The sequence below is a fragment of the Falco cherrug genome, chromosome 9 (assembly GCF_023634085.1).
Source record: "Falco cherrug isolate bFalChe1 chromosome 9, bFalChe1.pri, whole genome shotgun sequence".
Taxonomy (NCBI): domain Eukaryota; kingdom Metazoa; phylum Chordata; class Aves; order Falconiformes; family Falconidae; genus Falco; species Falco cherrug.
The window spans coordinates 16,098,468-16,109,008 of record NC_073705.1 but is presented as its reverse complement, the minus strand read 5'-3'; the positions used below and the strand labels follow the sequence as shown (position 1 = coordinate 16,109,008).

The following is a 10,541-nucleotide window of genomic DNA, read 5'->3' as shown; positions in this document are numbered from 1 at the left end:
TGGGCAAGCAGTAAAGCGGTGGGCCGACGGAGGCAAGATTTTATTGGTTGCTCCGGCACGGGGCGGGGAAGAAAGCGCGGGGACTGGAGGCGGAGGCTGCCGGTTGCGGTAGGGCCCGCCTCCTGGCTGAGGCGGTGGGTGGGAAGCGGGGGAATCTGCGGCTGCGGTCGCCTCAGCGGGGCGGGCGGAGGGAGCGCGGTTCGGCCTGGCTGCATGGCCAGTCGTGTGGCTGCCGGGCAGGGGGGTTCCTTGGGCCTTCCGGCCTCCCCAGGTGTCCCATAGCCTCTGCGCAGGCCGAGCAGTCCCTGGAGTGAGGGGGCTGGAGCAGGCTGGCTGAGGTGATGGCAGGCCTCGGGCCCTGGAGCCAGCAGTCAGGGGTGCCCCTGCCTGGGCTGAGGTGATGGGGCTGCAGCTCTGACAGATGGGGCCTTTCTGCGTCCTCTTCAGCGCTGCTTCTGGACTGCCAGGACAGCTTGCCCTGTCCTTCTCTCAGTGCCTTTCTTGCTCAAGCATCTCCCGGTGATATCTCTCCCAATAAGCATGTCCCATGTGCTGTCTGTGCGCCACCTCACAAATGGTGGCATGGCCGCCCTGTCCTCTCTGTGCCACCGGGTACCACACAGCGGGCTGTGGGTCAGGCTGACCAGCAGCTGGGCTGGGTGGCCTGGTGCAGGAGGGAAGCCCTGGCACCGCACACCCCTGTGGGCAGCACAAGGCAGGGCCGGGAGCTGGAGTCTCACCCTCCGTGTGTGAGATGTGGCAACCAGTTAAACCCATCTCTTCATCAAAATGGCTCCCTGTTATTATGTGCTGCTGCTGTGTCCTGTGCTGTGGCTGGGTTCCCTGGTTAGGCGGGATTCCATCATTTAAGGGCAAGCAGAACAAAATGTCTCTCCTTGTCCTGAAGGAGTCTGCAATCAACAACATGATTTGCCTGGTTTTTAAAGTTAGGGATATGCCTAAGAGCCTCTGTGGCAGAGAAGTTGAGGCTCATATGGGAGAGACTTTTCCCAAGGCCGATTTGCATGTCTGGCAAAGCTTGGATGAAAGCCTGGGAGTCCTCGCTCTCTTTGCCAGGCTTTGATGCCCAGACTCCTTGCTTTTAATCTTTGCCATCTATGCAGATGATATCAGGGCTATCAAATAATTCTACCACAATATGAGCCTTCAAAAAAAAAAAAAAGAAGTCTGCTAGTAAAATGTATGGCAACATGCTTGGATAGAAGTTAAAAACCGGATTAAGCCAAATGTGCTGTTATGATTCTTTCTTACCAGGTTAAGCAGATGCACAGACTGCTGGGAGAACATTTCATATTGGTACAGTGAAATCATCTCAGGAGATACCAGTCTTCCCATACAGCAGGGTTTGTGGAGGCTGCTTTTAAAGGCAGGGCTTGAATTGTTCCATCAATTGATATCTGGTGTTTTCAAGGCCTGAAGAAATAGAGATGAGCTGGGATTTTTTGCTTTCTGTTTCTCAGTTTATTGGGAAAGAGCTCAGTCTGCTAAATATTTGATATTTGCCAAGCTGGAATGCTTGAATGCTGGAAGCATCTGAAGAATCCAGCCCAGTCCTCACACTTCTCATTCTCTGAGCATACTGCTGACATGTGTGTCAATCTTTTGCTTCCATCACTAGGTAAAGGACAAATGATCTCTGTTTGTGGTGTGGGAGGAGGCTTTGTGTTATCTGGTATGATTCACTCTGATAAGTAACCTCCTTGGAGGACTTTTTCTTGTTTATAGCAACAGCCCCAAATGCTAAAGTTTACAGAAATTTTAATCCTTGCTGTTCTCATACATATTTACTCTGCAGTTTTATCAGAAATGTCTCTTGAAAACCTCAGTGTTTTTATAATTAATTGAATAATGTGACTAATGTTAAAAATAAATGGATTTGGAAAGGTGCCCAGTGTGCTGCTGAACAGTGTGTAATATAGCAACTGTAGCTGGATTCTCAGGGGTATGTATATTTTCCTAACAAATGCAGTCTCATGACTTAGAGATTAAATCTTCATTAGTTCAAAATTCACCCTGCTGATTTTTCTGTGTTTATGCTGATAATTGTTTCTGGACATTTCTGGACAAATTCACTTTTTTTAAAGGGACAGTGGTCCTCTGAACGTGCCTCTGCTGATCTGTGCGTGGGTGAGTTAGCCAGAGCCCCACAGAGGCACCACAGAGAGGATGTGGGTGCAGGGTACCTCCATGCATCCACCATTCCACTGGCTTTGTATTCTTTTCCGAGCCAGGTCCAATCCATTCACTGAGGGGCTGTGTGTGTGTGAACAGGGTACTGCGATATGTATTGATTCTGCTTACCCCAGGCTCCGATGTTGTTGATTTCTCCTTTACAACCTCGGCCCCGCTGTGCCCACCTCACCTCTGCTCTGTGAACCTCAGCTGCATCCCTGCCCCGTGCTCTCCCTGACCTAAGCCATTGCTGGTGCCCCTCCCCAGTGCTGCCACGACTTCCTTGACTTTTGCTGGCTCAGAGCATTGTTTTATCAGTCTGGGATAATTTATCTGTTTGGGCTCTGCAGTTAAGTCTGACCCTACCTCTGCTATCGCTGGAGGGGTGTGTCTCACCAGCCAGGGGCTGGCACCTCTCTGCTCTGCTGGCCTCGGGATTGTGAGTGAGCAGGAACAGATGCTTTTCTTGCCTCGTCGCTTCAAGGAGTGAGATAAAGCAGCAGGGGTGAAAAAAGGCAAGGTAAATTCATAAGGAACAAAAAGCGAGGTGAAGCGAGTTAGATTCTGTAATGCATCTGGTGAGCCATCAAATTCAATCTCTAATCCCAGGGGAATCCCAGATACGTGAGCAAATCATCAAGCCCTGTAAACTACATCATCAGCACCTTCCTCTGGAAAACGTCATCGTGGTAATCCATTTGTCCTAGCAGCCAAATTATTAAAGTTTGAAATTAAATTATACACGTTGCCGCAACAGCTCTCCTGTATTACACCTGTAACCTCTGTTATAATAACTTTAATGATCTTTCAGCCTCATCATCCAAAAAGAAAAGATTACCACACAATGCTTTATGTTATAAATCTGTTCTTCGCGCTGCTGATGGCCGAGCACCTGCAATGCACCTGCTCTAAGGAGCTGCATGGGAGCTGTGGGTGCCCAGCCTGCAGCAGAAGGCTGCCCTCCCCAGAGCTGGGGGCCAGACCCATGTTGGAGAGCTCCCGAAATGGGGCAGGGGGTACAGGCCCCTGGGGCAGGGCACTGCAATGGTATAAGCCCCATCTGTAGTGTGCAGGCTGCTGGAAACCCTGTGAGGGGAATGGGTACCTATCCCCATTACATAGGATTATCCTACGGTGTGGAGTTATTCCAAGCTTGCACCTTCTCAGCGTTATTTAATAACAGGCTGTGAGCTCTGCTTTGATCTGCTTGTGTTTTTCACTAGTTCCGTACTTAACTGAAATCATCATAAAGGCCAGGAACTGTTTCACTTTCTGTGCCAGGCTGGGTTTCCTGTTGGACATGCAAAGGACACACCTGCACGGTGGGATTCTGGCCTGCCAGGACAGGGGATCCTGTTATCTATAGAGACAAAGGGAATGCAGGAATCTGGAGTCGGTGGATTCCTTTCCCCAAACATGTGGCTAGACCTGAAAATCCAGCTGCCTGGCTTTTTTTGTATACTGTTTTTCATGTCTGCTACCGTGTGTCCTGGGAATGTGTGGCAGGACTGTGCTTCTTCCCAGGAGGCCTGTCAGTGGAACTGGAGCTGGTTTGCCCCTTCCAAAATCTGCAGACTGGGATCCACTTTGGCTTGAGGCTTGTTGTGTTTATTAAGCATTATCCTGTGTCTGTATCCCAAGTGTCACTTTCAGCACTCTGCCAGACAAGAGACTTACTAGCCGTGGGCTCTCCCACTGGTTCTGTGCTTCTGGCTACAGCCCCACAAGTGCCGCTATTACCCCAAATGCAGCAGAAACAACTGTAAGTCTGTGGTTCCCACTTGACAGGGCAGCCTCTAATTTGGGATCCCAGGCAGCAGAGGCAACAGAAACTGTCCCTGCTGGGGCTGGGCTTCTGCCTTGGGTTAATCACCTTGCAGGGCTGGGACCCAAGGGCTCATAAACAGTTTGCAGGTCATGTGGGCTTCATTCCTGCTCACAGAACACAGCTTGGAAGCTGTGATGATCATTCCCATGAAGCTTCTTGTCAGATGCTTTCAAGAAAGACAAAGACTCTTAAATGCTTCAATTTTCAGACTTAACAGTCCACACTTGTGCCGACTACCTGACTACCTGCTGGCAGTAGCCTCTCAGATGGCCACAGAAAAAAAAAAACAAAACCAAAAACCACCAACAAAAAAACCCACAGAAAAACGCTTTGCCAAAAAGGCTTGACAAACTGTAAAAAACATGCTGGAGGAAGTAAAGGTAATTGGGTAATATAATTCTGTCCCAGGGGGATCTGGTCCCAGACCTGTGTTGTAGCTATGGCAGTGTGCCGTACTTGTGGGATACTAACATATATTTGTGTGGTCTTCTAAAAAATCTTAAAATCTGTCCCTTTGTTTATAACTGAAGAATTAATATTCTTTTTATCTTGTGCATGCCCATTCAGTTCTGCAGTGAACTCATCCCAGAGGCGTGAGCTCCCACCATCTCTGTGCCCTCTGCCCCTGTTTGCAGGAAGCAGAGGGACCCAGTTTGTGTTCCCAGGCATCCTGGCTTTCCTAGGGGTACCAGTGTTCCTCATCGCTGGGCTCTGCTCATTTAATTTCTTCCTCTCTGGACTCTCAGTCCTGAAAAGATTCATCAATGAGAAGAGCAAGGAGGATCACAAAAGGTCTGGATGACAAGGGTAAGGGTCGCTTCTGGGACCATCCTGCCAGGGCCCTGCAGTGCGCAGCACTTCGCTGCAGCTCAGATCCCTGCGCCTCGCCCCGTTGCGCAGTGCCATCTCCTGGAAAGCCGTGCCTGAGCTGCACACATCACAAGCAGTTTTGCTCCTCAAGCAGCCAGTGGTGCTGCAAGCAGCTCGACCGCTGCCTCCCATTTCCGCAAGGATTATCTTCTGACCCACCAAGAGTCCCTCACCAAACTTCCTGCAGGGAGTACGTAGGGTGCTGTTCACTGCTTGGCTGCTTGCCCTCACTTCTGAGGTACCCTGAAGCAGAACATCCCTGCACAGCTCTTTCCAGCTCTGGATGCTGAAAACAAATCTCTAGTTACAAAAAGAACAGTAGAGGAGCACAAATGAACATCTATAGATGTTACCTCATAACTTCTGTTCTGCTTGGGCACCAGTTCTCTGTTTAGTTGAATGCCCTGCTCATGTACGTCCACCCTGTAAGCACCCTGTTTACCTGCTCTCCTGGTTTTAACTTCAAGGGACACTTCTCCCTCCCCAAATTTGATGACCTCGTCGTGAGCAATAACCAAGCCCCTCATGGCACTGCTCACCCTATAGTTAAAATGTTGCTACATCTTTTTAATGAGACAAAAATGTGTACCTGGAACTTGCACCTGAATGCTGCCGGCTTGACTAAGCTCTGCAATTATCCTGAAATGACAAGAAAAATGGGTGGTTTCAAGGGCAACAGGCTTACTCCTGTGAAACAGTAACACAGGTTAAGTGTTTAGTCACTGTAAAAATGCACGCTGCAATTTAAAGCCAAAGGCTGGTACTTCATGCATCACTTTAGGCTACTGTGGCAACTTCTGAGCAGCTGGAAGATTAGTATACTTCAGTAATCTGGCATACACAATGAAATTACTGCTGCAAGGTAAGGCTGTAAAAGCTGTTATTTGAAAAAGACCATAATTACGTAAATACAAGGCCACAAAGTTCACAAATGACAAGAAGCTACTGTGACACGTGGCTGTTCACAGCTTTCTTTGGCCTCTTCTCAGCGAGGATTCTGTATGCCAAACTTGTCGCAAACTCATTTTTGCCCTGGAGCATACTGATGAACTGAAACAGCCTGTTTACCAAAACCGTATTTTTATTAAAATTCATATTTGTAAAGGAGAGAACATTACACAAATGAGGTAAACCAGCACATATGACATAGTTTTCACTTTAAAAATAAATTTCAGTTGAGCAATTGATTTAAATCCGTGAAGTCTGAGAGGAAGAGTCAGGCAAGTGTTACTCATGTAGTGAGATGCTGGACACGGTGGGAAGACGCAGTTGATGCTGCCCTGACTCAGCACTGAGATGTCAGTGCCAAAGGGTCAGGAGTCTTCCAGGGGCCAAATCCTTCTCTCTGCACCATCCTTTTCTCCCCTGTCAGACTTGCAGGTGAGGGAAGATGAGTAAAGGCCAGAGAGCAGCACTGGTAGCCTCCTCACCGGCTACTCTAACCAGGGCCCCCGCATCAGCATCCCCCCATAAAAGGCTGTGTAAAGGTTTAATTTGATTGTGCAAATTCACTCCCTCATCAGTTGTTGTTCACCACATCTCAGCCCTAAAGGAGACTTAACAGCAAGCAAATACCAGCTCTCAAAAAGTTCTATTTCAAAAGTAGTATCTGGCAAGCAACAAGCCTGTGAAATGTGTTACACTTTGCAAGGTACAGGGAGAAGAAGAGTTATGCTTCCTTTTTTAAGTTTGCTTCCATGTATGTACAAGTGGAGCTTTAATCTGAAAGTTTATGAAGTCTGTGAGAATTGTGTTCACCATCCTGTGAAACTAAGCTTTCTCATTGAGGACCAAACCCCACAGTCTGAACACCTCAAAGAAGAGAAATGTGGTTGCAATGTTGTTTCACCCTGTATAATGGTAAGAAAATAGTTAGGTGAACCTCACACCCATTTCTCAGAATGCCACTTGAAGCCAGCTAGCAGACGAACAAAGAACAGCTAGCTGTACTTGCTTCCAGCTCCTAACAAGTACAGAACAAATACTGCTGCCACCAGCAGAACCAAATAATGCTTCAAAATTCACTCAATTAAAACAGTTGCTGACAAACTCCTAAATGCTGGGAATTACTGTGTGGCTGACACTCTGTAGTCCGGGTCCACTTTGATGAATCAAGGTATTATGGAGGTGACAAACGATACAGATGAGACAGAGGTGGAGTTTCACCTGTTACACCCACCTGAGCAAAACTCACCCAGGCCCTTGTGTATTAACTACGCTGAGACAGGCAAGACATTGCTCCAATACATATCCCAGGACAGTATCTGGTAACAAGACATGAAATTTTCATCACATCCACCAAGTTTACAGTGAAATTTCATGACCGCATGCAGATGGAACATGAGGAGAATGCACTATTTCATATCCTTGGGGGATGTGGGTGGGATTTAAACTGCATGTAGGCTTGGTGGTGGTCTGCATGGGGTGGATGTCATGCTGTAAGGGCAGTAGCCGTAACTCCCAGTGCAGAGAGAAGGTTATACCACATCCGGTACCACGTTTCCAGTAAATGCTTTCAGCAAGAGACAGAAATGCATTCACTACCGTGAATTACTGTTTATGGTAACTGTACCTTGGCAGCTGCAGTACTGTGATATCACAACAAGACTCTTGACCTTAGAAGTCAGTTAAAGGCTGCAGATCTTGAGAGAGAGAAATAGAGAGGTGTCATACTCAGGAGAGCTTTTTCCAAACAGAAATTAAAAAATAACTTTTTTTTTTTAAATAAATCTACTGTTTGAGGAAAAAAGCAACCAATGTTAAGTTCCTTGTTTATTACACATCCTGCTATGACTCTGTATGATGAGTCTGAAAAGGCAGATGAGCATAAGATTAGCAGAGAAAGCTTTCTAGGCTCAGCAAGTCTCCAAGGCGAGCCATTTCACATTGACAAGAGCTAGCATCCCTCACTCCCTGTGTCCACCAGCAGCACAGGCAGTTTTTTTCCAAGAAAGATGTCCCATAGAATTGTTTAGGTTGGAAAAGACCTTTAGGCTCATCGAGTCCAACCGTTAACCCAGCACTGCCAAGCCCACCACTAAACCGTGTCCCTAAGTGCCACATCTACATGTCTTTTAAACACCTCCAGGGACGGTGACTCTACCACCTCCCTGGGCAGCCTGTTCCAGTGCTTGACAACACTTCTGGTGAAGACATTTTTCCTCATATCCAACCTAAACCTCCATCACTGTTTCTTTCACTGGATCATGCCATCTTGCTGCCCTGTCTGGCTGGGGTCAGTGGTGACCGATGGACTGGGTGTATTGCTCTGCAAAAATCGACGGAAGTCCTTAATCATGGGGCGGAGGACTTGGATAAGGGCACTCAGTGCCGCCTGTGTTCCTTCCATGGCTTGTGCCTGCCGCTCCTGGGCACATGCCTGCACCTCCTGAGAGCGACGAATCATCTGAAGCAAGTCATTCTGCTGCTCCAGGTGCTGGGCAATCTCCTTCACGTGCAAGTTGGTCACTCGCTGTTCCTGCAAGAGCTTGGCTGAGTTCAGAGCAATTCGGCTTTTCAGCTCCTGGGGTTTTGCAGAGACTTCGTGTTGATGCGCCATCATCTCCAAGGGTGCTTCAGTGGTGACTGTGGTGGGGGCTTCTGTTGTGCAGTACTCCACAACTCCGTCCTCCAGACTGTGGTAGGTTGTCTCTGCAGGAACTGAGAACAAAGGACAGAAAGGGAGTAAGAAGTAGCTGCCATACGGGGATTTTTATCTACAGGACTATTCAAAGAATATCACAGGAATACTGCCTGCTCAGTGAGATAACATACAATGAACAGCAATGCACAAAATGACCTATTTAAGTCTACTCCACCCTCATTGAGCTTCCTTCTAGGCTGTACGGCCCAAAGTAATTGGGCATGCCATATCTGTCTAGACAAAATAATTTCTTGACCTCCAGTTCAGAACAATCTTTCCATGTAGCATTAACCAACTGACATAGGGGCAAAGGCAAGACCCAGAATGGCACTTGTCAGAAGGACAGCTGCTCTTTGGGGAAGACTGGAAAGTCAGCCCTGGAGATGTTTCTCCTCCTGCTTTTGTCCCCAGTGAGGGGGACTGAAGAATCTATAAGGTGCAAAGGATACTTTTTTCCCTTTTTTTAAGGCCAAGCCCCACTATCAAAGCTGACTTTCGGCACGTGCGTATTTTGCAGCCAATCCCCTACAGCACAAGGACATACTGGGAATGGCATTTTCATTACAGAGGTGCCGCGGTTCCTTTTTGCTGGGGCTTTCCCCATACAGGGCTCACGGCTCCTGGCAGGCGGGTGTCAGGGCCCCCTATATGACCTTCCAATTCAGAACAGAGCATCTTCAGCAGGCGCAGCACTCACTCTGGGTCAAGGTGACTGTGGTGGCTGACGCGGTGATGGGTATCTCGGTACTGTCACCTGCACTGCAGTCCCCGCTTGGCAAACTGATGATGGTGGCTTCTCCCAGCAGGTTGCAGATACGTTGCTGCATGGGGGTGAGGATAACTGGGGCGGTTGCAGCGCCTGTCGGGTCTTCGCTCTCTGGCCCATTGCCATTGCCATTCTGGCCCTCGCCTCCCCCTTCCATGGCAGCCCGGACTTGGGCCACTTTGCGTCGCACCTCAGTCTTGAGGTCAGACCACTTCTTCTTGACCTCGGGCAGCTCGCGGTGGCAGGTGGCGACGGCATTGACACGGCGCAGGATGTCGTGCCAGGCGGCAGCCTTGGCAGCCAGGGGCACACCGGCGTTGAAGTGGTTGATGAGGAGGTGCTTGCCTCGCTCCAGCTCCTCCACGATGATCTCCACCTCCCGCTCTGAGAAGTTCATCTTCCGCTTCTTGGCTGGGGGTGCCGGGGGCGACGCCATGGCCATGGGGGGCACCGGGGAGGGGGCACTGGGGGGCACCTACAGGCCTGGGGGGCCTGGCCAGGCCCGGGGGGCCCTGGGGGAGGCTGGGCAGGGCCGAGGGGGGGCAGGGCCCCCCAGGCCTGGTCACCCCCGCGGCCAGGGACAACAGGGGGGCCCCGAGGCCCCTCAGGGCCCGGAGGCGTCCGTCCCCCCCCGCTCCCCCCTTGGCACCGCTAACGATACGCAAATTGCGTACCACCGCCAGCCAGCAAGCCCCGCTCAACGGCCTCCACCCTGCAACGCTGGCGTAATGGCTTCCAGAATCAGCCCCCTTTCTTGCCCCGCCTGATAGGGCAGCCCGCCTGCCCGTCAGGTGGAGGCCTCGCCTCCCGCCCTCAGTGCCGCACTGTCATTGGCTAGCAGCGCTGCCCATCGGGTGGCCAAGAGACGGCCCCGCCTCGCCGCCTGTCTGGGCCTGCGTGAGGCCGATGAGGGGCTGGGCCCGCCCCTGAATTTCCCCGCTCTAGCTCTATTGGGTACATCTCGCGTCCATCGAAACAGAACAACACCCCCTCCCACTGTGAAAGATACCGGATACACGCCGCGTCCGTCAAACGCAAACTGACTGCCGACTCCAGATCTGATTGGAGACGTTGTCGCTTTATCCCCACCTCCCTCAGGGTTTTAATCAATGGGAGCTTGGTTCAGGGTCTTGCACCGCCCCCTTCCGCCCCGGGCGGTGTTTCCTCCCGATTGGTGAACGGGAAGGCGTTCCCCTGACGTCACGGCCGCCCACCTCGCGGGAGCGCGTGGAAGCCGGGGG

The 10,541-nt window shown here is 50.3% G+C and overlaps 1 protein-coding gene across 1 annotated transcript; it reads right to left on the bottom strand.

Moving 5' to 3' along the window:
• Positions 1-5,954: 5,954 nt before the first annotated feature.
• Positions 5,955-10,298, bottom strand: NAIF1 (nuclear apoptosis inducing factor 1). Its single transcript, XM_014282324.3, has 2 exons — positions 9,232-10,298; positions 5,955-8,551 (listed from the first exon to the last, which is right to left on the bottom strand). Exons 1-2 carry the CDS (start codon positions 9,740-9,742, stop codon positions 8,088-8,090), a joined length of 975 nt encoding a protein of 324 aa, XP_014137799.1. The 5' UTR covers positions 9,743-10,298; the 3' UTR covers positions 5,955-8,087.
• Between the last annotated feature and the right edge of the window lie 243 nt (positions 10,299-10,541).